This window comes from Tribolium madens, unplaced genomic scaffold, assembly GCF_015345945.1.
Source record: "Tribolium madens isolate multiple individuals breed KSU strain unplaced genomic scaffold, Tmad_KSU_1.1 Scaffold_3;HRSCAF=73;Tcas5.2_LG2, whole genome shotgun sequence".
NCBI classification, from domain to species: Eukaryota; Metazoa; Arthropoda; class Insecta; order Coleoptera; family Tenebrionidae; genus Tribolium; species Tribolium madens.
This window is the reverse complement of record NW_025401006.1, coordinates 9,525,504-9,544,024: the sequence shown is the minus strand read 5'-3', so window position 1 is coordinate 9,544,024 and position 18,521 is coordinate 9,525,504. Positions and strand designations below refer to the sequence as shown.

The 18,521-nt window shown below is 31.9% G+C and overlaps 1 protein-coding gene and 1 non-coding gene across 2 annotated transcripts; both read right to left on the bottom strand.

The window, feature by feature from the left end:
- Positions 1 to 3,995: 3,995 nt before the first annotated feature.
- Trnap-agg lies at positions 3,996 to 4,067 on the bottom strand. The gene has a single exon. It is a non-coding gene; the product is annotated as a tRNA-Pro (tRNA).
- Positions 4,068 to 5,490: 1,423 nt separating this feature from the next.
- On the bottom strand, positions 5,491 to 6,861 carry LOC123007736. The gene is made up of 2 exons (XM_044403156.1): positions 6,481 to 6,861; positions 5,491 to 6,425 (listed from the first exon to the last, which is right to left on the bottom strand). The coding sequence occupies exons 1-2, from the start codon at positions 6,546 to 6,548 to the stop codon at positions 6,110 to 6,112; spliced, it is 384 nt and encodes a 127-aa protein (XP_044259091.1). The 5' UTR covers positions 6,549 to 6,861; the 3' UTR covers positions 5,491 to 6,109.
- Between the last annotated feature and the right edge of the window lie 11,660 nt (positions 6,862 to 18,521).

Genomic DNA, 18,521 nt, shown 5'->3' with positions numbered 1-18,521 from the left:
AACATGGAAGGATCTCTTGACTCCAATGATGACCACGAAATCCCAAGTGTCTACTAACTCATAAATCTCGATGGTGAGGCCAGCAACAGCTTGACTTTGGAGCGAAATGTCGGATAAGATTTTAACAAGTTGACTCCGTTTTTTGCCTTGTTTCCATAATATGCGGGTCTTTCGAGAATTTTCTTTTTAAATAATTCAAGCCACAATTTAGCCGGCGGTATCCAACTCGATTAAATTTTAATCGGCGTTTTATTAAAAAAAGAAACAATACAAGTCGGATTTTTAAGCTCACAAAAACTCTGTTTGTATTTTAAATAATTAAATTTGAAAGAACACCATAATAAATTTATTTGTAGTTGATTTATGACATGCGGTGCAGTCTAGATGCAAAAACGCTGTCTATTTTGTTTTCACGATAAAATCAATTATAATCTGGAGAGTTATGTGGTCGTAAATCTTTCAGATATTTTCAGATAAATAGCCAACCTCGTACATCATACAGGTCAGAAGTAAAGAGCTACAAAGTGCAATGTTTCACTATTATCGGTCAGCTTGCCTCTCGAGATGATATCAGGGCTATTGTCCTGTGACACCTTTTGAGATAAAGTCTCAACGTAATTACTCAACACTGTCGACAGTAGAAACATTATCAGCGTCCCGACTTAGAGAAGAAAAACTTGAAGAAAAACGATGATCTAAAAGAGAGTTAGGACATTTGCACACAACCCACTCGGAAATAACGTATCGCCCTTTATATGTGAGAGTTTTCACACATAAAACGTCTTTTATAAAAAATTGCTTCGAAAGGAAAAAAAGTAAAATGGTTGTGGGGGCAGCTAGTTGGCAGACGTTTACAGGTACGTTGTAAATATTTCAATCGGATCTTTTTTTACCATTTTATTCATTCATTTGACTAAAATCGAACGTTTCAACCAAACACCAAAAAATTCTTTTACTTAAAAGTTTAACAACTTGCTTTACGTATAATGAAATTTATTTTATTTTGACAATGGTCACAATTGCATTCAAAAAAGAGAAACCAAATTTCGATATTTTGCAATTTCGTTTCCGTTATCGACGCAACTGTATAAAAGCCATCAGTTTTCATCCGACATTTCGTATTATTGTTCGTGATAAGTCGATAACATATTTCTTTGTATTATTGACGATGGGACACACACAAATAAATCAAATTTAACTGTCGTTGTCAACGAGTGTTGTACAAAGTTAGATCACTGACATATCTACCAATAATATCACCAAACGTAAAAAACCTCTATGTGTAGGTGTGGTATAAAAAAGGGGTGAAAAGGACGATGAAAAGATCAACAAGGGGTCGCGTATTATCTCGACGTGATTGATATATTGGGAACGGGAAAGCGGCCCCAAAAATTATAATCTAAATTAGGGGAGAATTGCTTGATTTTGAGCTGGCGAATGAATCACACATCAAATAATAAATTAGCACATTATTAAAAAAAAAATTATAATGTTAAGAATAATTATAACTTTTATAATAATTAATAAATTTTCTACTAATTAATTTGTTTTTTTTTTTATTTAATGATTCCAAATGAGACTTTTTTACTAAAACCCATTTCTGCAAAGAAATTTCTTAGAAATTCCAATTCTCAGCAGTAGTCAAACACTAACTACTTTTTTAGAATAAAATTATGAAAAATTAATTAAGTAGTTCTCCGGTATCTGTATTTAATTTTATTTGAAGTTATATATTTTAGCGAATAAAGGTGAGTTTTGCTATGACTAAAAAACTTGGCGTCTTTTCAAGCGTGAAGTAAACTTGAATACATAAATAAATCAGCTAGAAAGCATGTGCATGTGCATAAAGTAAACAGTAATAATTTTCATTTTCAAGAGTAAATATTTTGTATTAATAATGCATTTGCTGTTCATATTTGAAACAAAAGCGATGTAGTTTCAAACGAATCTATAAATATGTTCATTTATATTTTATTGAGTGACAAAAATCGGTTTAACTTTATGAAATTTGTAGGCCGATTTGGACGAATATCAACTGTCAAATTATAGGCAAGCTATGGCTTTTATAAACTAGGTATCGAATAATAGAAACCATGTCTCCGGGTTTTTAAAAAGTTAGTTTTGATCGGTTTAAATTAATTGTATTTAAAAATGCAAGAACACAATTGCAATTTTTGTATACATAGCAGATTTATAAAACTTGACTAACTTGTGTTTTAATTTTTTAAATTTATTGGGTAAATTGTGACAGAACTAATTTTAAAGTAGTGGAGAATGCAGACTTTTTCGTTTCACACACTTTGAATATCAAAGCTTGCGACATAAAAGCACGCAGTTTATATAAATTTTTAAAATAAACTAGTCATGGCTTTCAGTACATGAGTATAAATAAAAACTTAGAACACCTGATCTCTTTAACCATTTTAAAAATTAAAAACACAACTTTACGTTTACTGCTTTTCTCAAACTATAAGAAATGCCATTAAAGCAAGTAAGTTAAATTCGGTCGACGTGTCTACTTAATAAACTTCCGTAATTTATAAAGTTTCCTATCACCAAATATAAAATTAAAGACACTAGACGCATAACAAGATATAAGGAGTAAACTAAGCTTTTAATGGAACCTTTTAGTAATCCACAAATTATTTCATACCTGTGTATGTTTGCGAGTTTAGTAAATTGGTTGTCAAAGAGGGACTAAAAGCTACAATCATTTCTGTTAACATTGTAGCAGCGTTTTCACAAGGATTAATACTGCGATTAAGCCAGATTATGATGTGCACTTAGCAAAAGAGCCATTAAAATTGTTTAATTTTGCAGCAGTTGAAAACATATGCAAAATTTACAATGAAAAGTTTCCTTAGTAGAAAACATCAAATTCTGTAATAATTTGATTGTAGAGGTGAGGTCACGTCTTAAATTAACAGTTTATGTCTGTGCTTAATATAAAATTGAATTCGCGGGAACAAGACATAAATATGGTGCTATAAGCTTTTAATGGATCCTTTCGTTGATCCCGGAATTAAATACTGCACCTCAGGCTCGCTTTATTTATAACTTGCAGCGTTGTGGATTTTGGTTGAAAAATTTTCCGGGGCTGTGGTTTGATTTGAAATTTAATTATCCGTCTTCTTCGGTTATTTTTCCAATTTAAAAGGCCTATAAACTTAGAAAACAATTGATTAGAGGAGCCCTAACCGCCAATTTGGGGAGATAAAGATAAAGGGATGAACGTGACGGCGTCCTTTTGCACTGAAATGCTAACTTATAGATTTAAATATCGAACCCACATAATTCCAGGGCTTAATCGAACCGCTAAACCAAATCGGATTGCTGCCGGAATTGCTCATTCGATAACGTCAAGGAGATGCTAAAATGCCACGAAAAATCTCATTAAAATCTTAGTCCCACTTTCGACTAGTAAATACTAGCTTTCGATATTTTATTTAATCGAAACGTAGGTCGTATATCATGAAATTCTAATCCATTCTGACAGATTTTAATTTAATTTATTTATTATTTTCTTGGTTTGCATCTGGGGCTCGCGGAACTTCGCCGACTTGATGAACTAATCCAAAATCGATCAAGAATAAAATTCGCACATTGCTGAAACGCGGTCGGGAAGCGTGTTTTTATTATGGTCGATTGAATATTTTCGCTTGATTTTGTCCTTGCGCTTTTAACGACGAAAGCTGGACTTTTTCGACGTGATAAAATTATTTTACTTTTGTCTTTCCTGTTATTTGCTGCTCCGACACAGAAAATTTCGTAACTGTAACCCGATTTAGTTTGAGAAGAAAAGCAGTGATTTAGATTGCAATAAGAAATTTTTTAAAGCTGCAGTTGTTTATCATAGTTATTTATTTATTCTAGTTTATGAATAACAACGAACATTGCAGGCAATTATTAAAATGTTATTTTGATTCACTATTAATCAAACAATGGAGAAATTATCAATGATTATTTATTCTAAAACAAAAAAATAAAAAGTGTATGGGCTCGTCCGGGATTTGAACCCGGGACCTCTCGCACCCTAAGCGAAAATCATACCCCTAGACCAACGAGCCAAACGTTGGCGTATATGATGAAACTAGGTCGAATATGGAATGCAGTTGAAAATAAAATTAATATGGGAAAAATCACGGGGGTTGAGCGGTGCGTCATCTGACGTTTCTCCTCACCACGTTTACATCGCGATGATAAAACGTCAATTTTTTGGCGTTAGGATCAATATCTACGAGTTAGAAGTTGTTTATTGATGAAAGTGTTGCTTTGTACGATTCTTTGCAAAGGCATTTAAAATTGAATGTAATAGATTCGAAATGGCAGTGTATTCATTACATCATTATGTTTTGCAATGATTTTGGATGTTGTATTTATAACTCGGAATTTTTAGTGTACATCAGTATAAAACCGATTTTCTAAAGAACAATGGGTATGTTGAGAAGAAAACAGATGCAAAATCTGTATTTCATAAATAGGAATCATCATAAACATAAGGAGCATGGACAAGTAATTTCTTACATTGAGTTTTTTAAGGGTTTAAAACTATAGACGATCTTATGCATTCTTCCAGGTAAAAAAAAAAGTTGAAATTCAGAACGTCTACAAAACAAAGTTGCATCTTACATCCTTTGAAAACAAACAATAAACGTTAAGAAGCTTTTATTCTGATCTTATGAAAACCAGAAAGTTACTTATGTGAGAGTCAAAATAATGAGTCGATTTCAGTTTGTACTGTTAATTACTTCATTAAATAACGCTCATTTTTACCTAAAAAATCTCAAATAATTACAATTTTATTTACAGAGTGTAGTTTGTGCCATAGCAGACACAATATGTATAGTACTAAAACAGCATTTGAATGTTTTTTATTGGCCCCATTTTTTGTAGAATAAATAAAAGATGATGGGGGGGCTAATATTTATCGGTGACCCCTCATTGTTTCAATTTTTTACACTAACACAAGTGCATTTATGCCTGATTTTATAGAAGTTACTTAATCGTAAGGAATTATTGAAAGAAACCAATGAGACGCAGAACAAAAGCAAGAAGTCAACCAATAAACGAAAAATATTTATACCAAAAAGACTTTCAACTTTTAAATGGTGTAGTTGAAGTACATATGTAAATTAATGTTCAAGGCTACCAGCCTTAGAGACCCTTTAATTTTTTCCATGTGATAGAATTTTTTATTTCACTTTTAAGTTGGTAATGAAAAAATGAAATTGATGACGCACCGGTCTACCCTCCTGAATTTTACTTATAACAAAGGATTTACCTCAACAATTTAAAAAAATTTAAATGAACTAAAAATTATTAAGTATCACTTAATTAACCAGAACAATATGAATAAAGTAGATATTTATTTCATTAGATGTAAACCGTAGAGTAATTGCAAGATTATTTTCTGTTATTTGAAAAGAAATATAATTTTGAAAAACTTTAGTATAATTCTTTAAATAAAAAAATTAATAAAAAGTAGCATTTTATTAAATTTTTTTTGGAAACACTCAATATAACATTTAGTGATGGTCCTAAGTAAGTTAATTTTAATTAAAACACAAGCGTCCTATTTAAATCCTTTTACATAAAATATTAAAATTTTAAAGCAGCAATTTAGTTACTATAACATCACCACTGTCTCCTATACAAACAAACATAAAGTTTCTGCATAGTAAGTTCTCCCATTTCGAAGTAATTTGCTTCCCCTTCTCCTTCCGGAGTTATATCTCATACAGGAATTTGACTTTTACGACCTAAAGTCCTAATTTTGAAGTTTATGTCTGAGTAAAATCATTTCCAGGATAATCGAAGAAGTGCTTCTTGAAATGACTAATCACTTTGGAAACCAGTCTAACTAATCAAATTAATTTTTAAACACAAGTGTTCTCAAATTTCGTTTGTAATTATCTGTCGGTGTCGTGGCTTCAATCAATAATTCAGGAGTGCACAATTTACATGAGAGCTCCACAATTGGCTGCATTTCGTAAATAGGAAATCTGTAAATCTGGTTTTCATCCGATGGAGTATTGATGCTGCGTCGTTCGACCCCTCGACCGTTAGGGTCCGATTAATGGTCACGCTAGAGCGCCTCATCATTGTCTTGTTATCTTGATTTACTTGTTCGATTATTTGTTCCCGAGCCCAATTTCGATCTAATTATAAAGGTGTGCGTGTTTGAACGAAACTCGCGCTTCTTGATCATAACTCTCAGCACCACAGTCGACCAACTAACCCTTTTTTCTTCTTTTGAAGCGCTAATAACGCCTCGACAAAAGTGAATTTTCAATTTTTGATGAACTTGTTCTTTGTCACTGTGAAGGATAAGTTTGCAAACAAAGCTCCGCAATTTGCAAGTTGCTTGTTGGCCCAAGTCCTTGTCAAGTGGATCAGATACGTCAAGAAGAGCGAACAAAAGAAGTCTTTAAAAGACAATTCTGTGAGTTTGTTGGAAGTCATCTGTAGAGACAAAGGTACTGGGTGTGGGTGTAATTCCGCTCCGGCAGATTAAAGCCGCCCCCTTCTATAGAGTGGGCGCAAAACATGTTGCCTAACACCGACTTCGTTGCAATATATGTCGCGCTGGAGGTATATATGGGGGTGGAAACCTGGTTATCACACTTGTAAAACTTTGAGAGCTTCTGCAAGCTCTCAGCGGGAGAGCGGATGTTGGCCTTTGCTCCGTTTCAGGTTGACATGTGTTATAGAGGATTCATTTTTTTATTTTGTTTCCTGATAATTTATTTTTGTTATCAAATCATAATTTTATTCATTTTAACAATAACTATTGTATGAATTTAGAGGCGGTGTGTGAAAGCACTATTCCATTTCAACAATTTTAATATTAGATTCACACATTATTTTAACAGTTCAGAAATGTCAAAAATCAAACGCTATTTAGATGGCATACCACGTTTGAACCTTAACTTTGTTAGAATTTTATTTTATTCAAATTTTTGACTAAAAATAATGTGATTGTGAATAATATAGCATACAAGTAATGGCATTACTTGTGCTTTATCCGATCTCACTCGGGGTAATGCCATATTTATCACCTCGTTTGTACTAATGTACTAAAGTCTGTTTTTTTTTTTTTAATGGAAATTACCAAGTCAAAATTTTGGTGAAAAAATTGGTAGCAGCTTGTCTCCATAGCCACAAATTTTGTTTGCTCTTTGTTTTTGTCCCTAGAAATTTTGTTAAAAAATTATGGTTATGTGTCCAAATTGAGATGTTGTCAAAATTTTGACTTTCATGAATCTTGTGTGTCTGTTTGCCCTTTGAAAGCGCTATAATTGAATACGTGAGGACAGACATTATTACCTAAGGTCTCAAGACAGAATTCAGTGCAAATAATTTTGATAGAAACACACTGCAAGTAAGTACAATTTTGTGGACAAAAATGCGATTCTTGCTACAAAAACTTTGAAGAAAAAGGATGTATGTACAGAAAAAAGTTATTTAGCAAAAGATACAAGTAGGTATTATGATGATTGGCAATAAATTTTGTGCAATTTATTGAAATGAGCTCAAAGTTGATGCATTTTATAAATTCTTCTTCAGCTTTAGTATCAAAATTGTTACTTTTCAACTCGTTCCTCAAAAACGATGCACAAGATACTAGTTTAATTGCGTTCTTTCCGAGGTTCTTTCTCATTCATGTTTATTTTGTATTCTTGTCAATTTTTTTGCTAAAAATTAAGAATGTTTAGCAAACCTGCATTACAAATTGCGTCTACATTTTAACGGGCCCTTTTTCTAACTTTCTGCTTGCGAACCATTCGTTTCCAAATTTCGAAAAACTGTTAGCGTACCGAATTTGTTTTTTTTTTTTTTGGTGTTTCGTTTCTAAATTTTTTATGTTGTCGTTTAATGACATTGTTTTTAAATTAATTCAAAAACCGGAGCTGCCAACTTCCTTTATTAAAATTATCATGAATGAATTTACTAGTGATGCCAACGTTAAGACTGTTTGGCATTTCCATTAAAAAAAAAAAAACAGACTTTATTTTTACCAGAAATAGATAGGGTCAAAGTGGCAAATTTAAATCATTATAATTTTTATAGATAGAATTTTTTATTTTTTTTCTTGTTTTTGCTATCTCATTTTACTTGGCATTTTTTTGCGACGCGAGTTCTAAAACGCCCTGTATAATCTTCTAAAGCTATACCTAGTAGTAAAAACATTTTTTGTTCGAATATTTTTTAACACTTTTTTACACATGTTTTTCAAAGGCAACCAAAAATTGTAAAAAGCAGTTTACAGTTGTAGATATTTTGACTAATAATAGCGAAGAGATATTTCTGAACAATTTATTTATTTTATTTAATTTTAAACTTTTGTTTCTGGCTTATCGTTAATTTATTGTTTATTTGGTTAATGTTTAGCAAAGCGTTTAAGATTTTCGTTTTTCATTAAATGTTTGATTTAGTTTCATACCTTGCCTTAGCTACTAGTGCCTTATCGTTAATTGTGTCATTGTAGTCAAGCAGTACAACCAACATGCTCTTATCTAGTGTGCAAAGCTCGCCAGATTCAGTTACTGCTTGCATCCCCCTAGCGTTTATGTCGTGACACATGTATCACAATTATCTAACTAACTGGTTGTTTATTACATTACATCCCTTCATCACAAATCTCATTAAACATTAAATTCCCACTTTCGTTTTGGATATTAAAACTTAAAGCTTGCAGCTCCGTGGTGCATGTCACCGATGACGATACACCAAAAAGAAAACAGACGAACTGGTTTATGATGTTTTATTTTTAGGAGCTTTGCAACTAAATTTTTAATTAAAAATTTTTATGCAACGACGGCAAACAATACTTGCTGATTTGCATTGAAATTATTTTAATTTGGGCATTCATGTAGAAACTGCCATGATACAATATACGGTAATTAAATTTCTCTATCGGAATTTTTTTAATTTGTGCACGCGCCATTATCGAGCGGTGGTATGTAAACCGTCTCCAAAATGAATTTTAACGCAAGCTTATTTACCAAAAGCGTTAAGTTTATTAAAATAAATAACACAAGTCAGGGTTACTACATTATTAAAATATTTTTACAAAAAATATTTAATCAAAATAAACATAAACTTGTAACATGTATACTCGTACCTTACTCATTATTTTATTAAAATAAAACATTAGGTATATTACATACTAAAAGAAAAAGAAAATTTTTGTTGTTTTTATTACTTTACTTTTTTAGTTTACAACATCATGTATATTTCTATTCATTAATGTGTAATTCGCTGACTAATAATAACTAGGTACAGTTGCCTCTTTTAGCTGAGCAAATTTCATTTCAAATCAGCTAAAGCTTTCTAAAAGTACGTAAGTACGTGCACCGATTGCAAAAACGGCTCGTTAATTTTGTTCTTTTTTTTTAAACCTTTCTGTTTATAAACGAACCCTAATAAAACGTCAAATGAAACTTCGAAACGTTGCTATTCCCAAGGAAACTCATTATTGTGTACAGCGCTATAATAAAATAGAAGCGGAAATTGCATCATACCTTCTTGTTGTATTCGTAAAAGCACGTTTGCTTGAGCTTTTACTCGATATTGGTCACTTACAATTTCATCGAAACATAAACGAAATCAAGGATAATAATAACATATTTTTATCATTATTATTATTATTATTATTATTGGGATGTTGCATTTATTGTTACTTTTTACCTTTTTATTCGCATATTTGTTGCGATAAAGTATTGGTTTGAAGAAGACAGTATTGTTACACATGATGAACAATTATAATTTTTATTGATGGGCTTGGCACACTTCAGAGTAAAAACGAGGCTGGGCATAATTTGACTTTAATATGATGTTTCGAAACGAAATCAATCAATGTTTGTGCTAAAGCAGTCGATAAAAATGTTAAATGTACATAATAATTTCGTATAATGGCTGTTAAAATGATTTATAGATGAAACGTTTGTGCATGAGTGGCACGGGAATTCGTAACCTGAGTCCCGATTGTAAATTTATATTTGAAAGTTCTTCGTGGTAGAAATGTCGTCCGATAACAAGATTTATTGACTATCTATTTCCGAATAACTACAACAAAAGTAATCAATTAGATTTTCTACATGAAAGGCTTGGTCAGCGAAGTCTGCCTAAGTATTATAAATTAAAGGACGGTCAAGCACGTAGAATGGCGTTTCTTTTTTTTCCCGGAAGTAGACAAAGAAACAAACAGTGACAGGAAAAGTTCCTGGTTTATAGTCCGAAATAAAGGACCTGGACCTCTGATCTGCCGGACATTCGGGAATGTGATTGACCAATCAAGTTAAGAGATCTGCCAATAATGCTGACCACGAGATCACCCTTTTAACAAAGCGAAGTTTTATTATTAGCTCATCTCTGTTGTCCTTCCAATTATATGTAAATCACTTTGATTAACTTGGTGAATAAAAATTTAACTATCGGAATCTCTAAGAGCCACTTAGAAACCACTTGCAACTCTCTTGCAATTCATAGTTTCTAACGTTTTAATTATGAGAGTGAGCAAAGTTACTCGAAGCCGAGTGGTTTCTGTTGCAAGTGGGGGATTTATAAGGTGAACTTGGGCAAATGGAAGAAGATTGACCTCGGTGCAATCCTCCAGGATACGTCTCGAGGCAATCTCTGAAGTTCGGTATCGACCTGCTCATTTAATTTCTCACCAACGACACGCGAGGCGCAACTGAATCAGCTTCTGCTTCATACCCAATGTTTGCACGAGAAAACCATTCCTGCTTGAATTCGCTTTACTCACTATCAGCACTAACAAAGTTGCTACTATCATTTGCTCCTCATAAAGGCAACTTTTTTGCATCTACACACAAAATTCAAAAACTTTTCCAATTATCAACTGCATCACTAGGAACCAACACTGAACACATGTTGTGGACTCTAATTACAAACTTGCGACCTAAAAAAGAAAACAAGACATTTATATTTATTGGCAGAAATTCATTATAAAGATAAAACATTTTTTTCACGTCTATTCAATTTACTGAGATTTATTATTATTTAGTAGCGAATAAAATAAAATGAACTTAATTCTTTTTTGACTTCTCAAAGATTTCACCCACTAATGAATAAAGCAAAAACAAACTAACTTGCGTTAGCAACACGGAAATTTGTTTAAGAATAATTACTATTGGTAGATTTAAATTAAATTAATTTTTTTTTAAATCTTAAAGTTATTGAAACACATTGTGGATATTAACTTATTTGACTCTAATTTACATAAGTGATAGCGGACAGAACATGAAAAATTTTATCAGAAATTTCTTTTAAAAAAATTTATGGAGATTGTTGAAACAATGTTTCATTTATGCCCCGCCATTCGTAATTTTAGAGGTAACAAACATGTCAAAGCAGATCAGGGTTCTGTAAAAGCAATAATAAAATATTTGCTGAATACATGCTCTATAAAATGAACTAAGAATTTACGATCAGATAAGCTATTTAGGTCGAAAAGCACATCATTACAATTTTCATACAATCAAATAAAATCAAAATTTTATTGCCCATGAACTGATTATTTTGCAGCAGAAACTTAGTTTGAAATTCCGATGCAAATTTAGCAATGAGTGATTACTTAAAAAATTGGAACACTTATATTAAAATCACAATGAACAAATAGGGTCAACATTTACTTCAATTGTTTCAGATCAAAGAAATAGTCCTTGAAGGAATTTGATCGTATTATGAGTTGAGGCATTTAATATTTTTTACAGAAATTATTATTTTTGTTTAAACATAAGCACAAGCAATTCAAATGAGCTAGAGGTAACGTCGTTAGTGCCCTTTTTGCGTAATGTGGCGAAATTTTGTCCGAGCTTTGATGAAAATCTTTATCGCCAGTTTGACTTTAATGCAAATCGTTAGTCTCTCTTCTCCTAAAGTAATCTGGGGCGTTGTAAAGCTGTCAGAAAGGTAAGAGATCGTTAAATAGTTGGCAACTTTGGGCGATTCTAGTAATTTCCTATCCGGCTGGGGCAGTTTTATTTTCTCTTTCCTGTTATTGATCGGTGGCGACCCGATCACCTCCTTAATTGTTATTGTGGATGGTGTGAAATACACCCTCTGTTTCTTGTTAGAGTCATTAAAAAGTCATTACGTCGAGGCTTCTTTACGATATTTTGTTTAAAGTTCAATTAAAAGTTTGCAGAGACTGCCATATGACACCTTCCAAATGAAAAATTTGTGTAAGTTGATAATTAAGAGTCTGGGGTGCTTCGAAATTTATGGACTAGTTCAAAATTAATTAAGTCGAGTGAAAATAAGTAACAAAAAGTAGCCAAGTTTGGCAGTTTACTCAAATGCAACTCTCATAAAATTAACGAAGGTCAATTATTTTTACAAAATTTATACTCGTATAGATAAAACTTGAGCTAAAAAGAGTTTTAAAAAAATTAATAATTTTATTTATTAAAATGCTTTAAGTAAAAAAAGTATTTGTACATTAAAGTTCCTAAAAGCTTTTAGATTTGTTTGAAAATTGAATTCTATTACAAAAAAATTATTTACTAAAAACTAATTTTAACAAACTTTGTACTTAATGTGGATCTTTTATGATTACGTTAAAGAAAGAAACATGTTTTCTATTGTTGTATAGAAACAATTTTTTGTTCTGTTTCAATGTTTCGACATTTGGAAACTGCCTCAAAGAGCTTTATGCAGAATCGCAGCATCTAATAAAACGTTTCATTTGATGTTACAAAACCGAATAGCGTCAGCGAGATAATTTAATGGCATAGGTTAAAATTGTCATCGGTTTAAGCGTAGGATTAATTTGATAGTTGAATGCAAATCAAAGACAAAAACCAGACTAGATCAATACACTTGGTCATTCCTACTACTGTTGCAAATTGTGCAAATGGAGTATTAAATAACTTTGTTTTTCACTCTGTGTTTTTGTCACATTTTGATTATTATTCATAAGGATCCGCTGTTTGTGCTGGCAAACTTCATATCCATTTAAAATAAATTTTTATTTACTTTCCACTTAGAGCATAAAATAAGGCTCAGTGTGCAAATATATAAAATTAAATTCTGTTTTTATCGACGCTCACAAGCAAAACTACATTTTACAAATGAAATGGAAATCATTGCAGACTGATAATTCTTTGTTCGCGATAATGCAAAGTTTTAAAATAGCCTCTTCATCAGTGTAAAAGTGATAATTATCCGACTGGAACTCTCGTTGCGTTAATCTCATAGTGTAGTGGAGGCAATTAGATTTGAAGTTATAGCAGAAGAGCACGGAGGTTAAAGTCTCCCATCTCGTACATAGAAACTAGGTCAAAAGCACAAGTAACATATGAATATTCAATTTCAATGAGCTTCGCCTACACTTAATGCGGTTGTTACAATTAATTTCTGCAAGATTATTTCGCAAAACGAATTTCTTTACTTGATAAAATGTATGGTTTATCTATTATAAAAGCATCATGATGTAAATGATATAAGTTTCAAATCTAACTGTTTTTTCAATTTTTAATGGGTTCAGGATTACTGATTAAGGGAAATTTTGCTTGAAATTTGGAAGGGAAAATAATGCTCAGATGAAAACGAAAAGGCAAAAAATCGAAATATTGTTTTTCTCAAAATAAGAGCTTAGAAAATACGGAAATTTTAGAAATGCTAATAATATGATATCAAATTTTATATAGTAATCTATAAAATTATAAGAGCTTTCCCATAAAAATATATTTTAGAAGCTTTATTACTTGTTTTCCAAAGTTTCGTTATTAGTGTTTATAAAAAAAAGTTTTGAAAATAAAAGAGTTTATATATTTTTTATTTTAGTTAGTCTACTTATGAGTTTATAAATTAGTAACGCTTTTAAAGCAGTTATTTGTTGTTGCATTTTCAATACCCATTATAATAAATGTACAACAGTAAACCAAAGCTATTAGTGTTAGGGTTTTTTTTTGTCTTGAAATAAATGTAGTCAAACTCATGCTGAAATAAATATATGGATTTTGTATAAGAAATGTTCAATATTTTATAAAATTTTACAATTTATTGAGCAAACTGTAAGCTTTAGTAGGAAAATAAATAGCTCGACAAGTTTTGCTTGCCCAACTAACATTTGTCAATGTTACCTACATTTTATGTAAATATTGTGGAGCAAAAATTTAGCAAAATGTTTGACTAGATAAAACATAATTTTCTGAAGATTACAATTTTTGGATCGTTAAAGTATTTGCCTCACTTTTTGAACTGTAATTTTGACATCAATTTTTCAAGACACAATTGCATCCAGTCGGAATCATAGGATTTTCAATAGGAAATAGATAAAAATTGCTGAAACCTAGCTTACCTAAAAATCTTTAATTTTTAAATGGTTCAATAGTTTAGTCTTTTTGTTTGTAAACAAAATCTACAGAGAAAAATGAGTTTATTTAATATATGTATTTACACACATATCATGAAGAATGTTAATTAATCTTTTTCTCCTTTGTTTGCAACTGAAACTGAAGTTGTATTAAATAATTTGTATTTTTCGCATTCTGGGTTTATAGTTTGTTGTTGTTGCAAAAATATAAGTTAAATGTGAGCATAAAATGTTTTGTGACAAAATTCTTGAAACACCAGGCAGGCACAAGTAGATGTTTTTTGGTGTTTTTATTTAATAATAAAAAAGTAATTGTGTAAAGAAAAATTGATAAAAACCAGTTATTGCTTATTGATTTTTATATTAATGCCTGAGTAATGTTTGCTTCAATGTCAAAATGTGGACGTTTTTAGATAAAATTAATTTTGCGAATATAGGACGCTCACGTGACTGGAATGTTGGAACAAATGAGCTGTTTGTGCCTGGAAAGTAATAGATTTATCAAAGAAATAATAAATGAATGTGATTTACTTATAAGTTTCGTTTAAAATAAAGCGTCAGAACAATGGAGGAGAAAAATGGCTGTTTGCTTTTCAGTTATTACAAATAATAAATTTCATCGAATTCGCACTAATTTTAATTAGTGTCAAGCTATAGAATGCAATTTATCATAAACACAATAACATGAATTGTTTTTGTAATAACGTGTTTGAAACTGTAATGGCACTGTTATGACAACAGATTGATGTAGCCGCTTGGAAAAGTTACAAATTTGTCCGACATGTTCGAGCCTCGATAACAATGTAATTTAATTAAAGCTGAACATAATAATTAGAACCTTGTGTGTGGTTATTAATAATTGAAGCAATTAAACTATTACCGTTTAGTTGCACGAAGTGATAATGGTGTAGCTTCTATAGTAAACATCCTTTGTATTATTAACTAAGGGCGTTTTATACTCGTACGTAAATCAAACGCTTGTCCTCTATACCCACTGACAACCAATAAACCAAATGGAAACCCTCCTTAATGATCGAATGATAAAAACCCGACTTACACTCCAAGCTTAATCAAAGCATTAAGTTTCGTTTTGTTGTATTTTCCCCTTTTCGGTGATTTTTCAATGATGACTTTTGTCCAGTCTGTACTAGGCCATCCTATTCAGTTAGTGCTTTTTGTAACTACCCTCTCTGGAAATATGATTAATGATCAACGAGTTTTAATTGGTGGATCTACCGGATATTTTTGCCGAGTTTGCACATTTGATCTGTTATTGATTAGTGGATTTTGTTCGAATAGACTTCCTAAAAATAATTACTTTACTTGCACCACCCTAACGCGGCGATGTTTTATCTCCTCTCGTCATTATAATTTTAGATCAGACGAGTGAAATTTGGGAAATGTTTCGGCGGCGAAATTATGCGTCGCTAATTTATTACAGGCGACAAAAAGCCAATTGTGTTGTAGCTAGGGGGTAAACTATATTGAAGTTGGTGGAATTGAGGATGCCTCAAAGGTGATTTGTAGGTTATTGGGGCGCTATAAGGAAACAAATTACACGCCCTGGAGATTAGGGTAGGCCCGAAATAGATCAATTAACTTCGAGATTGCTTTGGTTAAAGTAAATCTGCCGATTTCCACTTTTTATTCTTGGAAATAAGCTAATTGTAGCAGAGCACATTTTGCCGTGTATAGGTGAGTGCTCGTGTTTTATATGTTTCTTTTTACTGCCAGTCCTTTGCTACGCTTAACTGAGCTAATTTAAACCTTTCGAAGGGATATCGCAGGATCAAGAGGGTTTTTGTCTTACAAGCCTCTGTGTACGAGTGTTATCTTTGGTTCTACACCAATTTTACGAGGTGCTTTCGGAACGACGACTTCTGTTGCAATTTCGTTAATGATAAGCAGCCAATTAATGGAATTCCTTTATTCACTTATTTTAATTAATTCTTGCTGCAATAAAGTTAAAACCTGCCACCCCATTGAGCTTGTTTGCTAACTCAACTTTTGTTGATTATTTAACCACTTACTTTGCACAAATTGTTAAATATTTATTTGCCTCATTTCAATTTGTCTAATTTGAGTTCCACCTAGTTTATTAAATATTCACGTTAATACCTACTTATATCGATTGCAAATGCCCCAAGTATTTTTGGTATACCTACTTGATTGAGGCGCGCTTAAAAATTGAAAATCGGGTTTATATAGTTATGTGCACTTTGCCTAACCCGGAACACTCCGGTTTTGCCCGGAGGCTAAACAATGCCAGGAGCTGAGAGCCTCGCCCGGTTTATGCGATCATAATTCACGGTTTTACTTCAGCAATGTCATTGGTTGTTTTATTGCCTCCATTTGATAATGTAGTGGACCTGCAACGCTCGACAAAATTTAACACGGCACCAATACCGACCTGAAATTTATGAAACAAATCAAGAAAGTACATTTTCAGTAGACTCATAGCCAGACTGTGGTAACTTGGTTTCATGGGAATTTGTTGAGATAAACCTTATCTCTTTAACTTTAATATGCAGTTAAGTTTCAAAAAAAGAAGAAAACTTCTTAATTTTTTGTATTTTGCGGTTATTTTCTTAATGCAACTTTTTTTGAATAACATAATTATATTCAATTAACGGGTTTTTTATTACCGTAAAACAAATTTGACTAAAATATGAATAAACAGATACAAAAGTAAATCTAAAACCTATTATTATACAAGTAAAAATAGTAAAGACAAATTCAACATCTACTACTTACTGAAATAAAGCTTTTATGATTCTGGCTTAGATTCGGGAGCGTGCAGTAAAACCATTATTTATAAAATCGTTTTATTTTTTTACTTTTTTTATTACTCTAGAGTCTAATACAATCAGGAATTAATCATGCAAGTTTTAAAGGTGGAACTCCCTGGACGTGTAGTTAATTGGTTATTACAGTAACCAGTCGGTTGGTGTTTTACACAGTTGCGAAGTTTGTGTTTGGAAAATGATCGCTGGAACCGTTTTAATTAAAGGCTTTATAATAGTTTGCCTGTTTTAGACAAATTTCAGAACTGATTTAAGCACAGTACACGTACAATGAAACAAGTTGAATTTAATCGTGCTTCTTGCTTATTGATTATATGTGAGAATCAGAGTTACAACTGCATCAACAGAATAACAGGATTAGACGTAAATGCAATGTAGGCTCCCTCCAAAAGGCAGTAATTAGATTTAAAGTTCTAATTTCGTGCTAATCAGCATAGGCGAATGGTTGTGAAATGGTGTAATAATGGATATCTGTGTTAATGTCGGGGGGTTCACTGTTCACTTGCATTCTTCTTGCGACCCCATTAAAACTTACACGACTCAAGCTGAAGATATGACAAATAATATTTTAGAAACTTCTTACTCGAGGAAACTTTTTCATTACATGCAAGTCGCCAGAAACTTGGATTGCAGAACACTGGCGATAATTAAATTTTCGTCCACCTGTAATGGAGTTTGTAACTGCATTTGCATTCGAGATTGAAATAGAAAAATCACCGAAAGTCGTTTGTGACTCTATGCACCTCGGAATAGTTATTAGTGAGATTTACTATACTTTTATATTATGAGATATGGTTTAATGCTGAAAAAACCTAGATATAGCGTCGCCTTTTCATCTCAATAAAACTACTGTGCAACCTAATTTCCGCGAAACGAGCAAAGGCAAAGCGAAGATAAATGTTTAACAGGCTCTACCTAATTCATTTCACAAATTTAAATTGCAATTTGTTAAATTGTGCCTTAACAATGTAAAATTTATGGCATTCGCGAAACTTTTGACAATTCACTGACTCTTTTTCATTTTTCTTTTGTATTGACCCTACCTATATTGTGAGAATCACGGACATGGCCGTTTTTACAACTTATTTCATCAATATTTTTTCTTTTTTACTTTTACAGTTGTTTTTATAGACTTCCAGTCCCGGTCTCCGTTCGACGTGATATTACAGAAATAATAGACTTATCTGGTAGAGTGACAGCTTTCATTAAATGACAACTCGAAACCGTATTACAAGACGTATTGTTGGAAGTGGGAGAAGAAATATGTTGAAAAAGACATTTTAAAAAAATGCTGCACAACGAAGCAATATGAGCTTTCGTATAGAATTAGAGATTTTGCTACTGACATAGCTGTTCATTTAGGCTTTTATTGT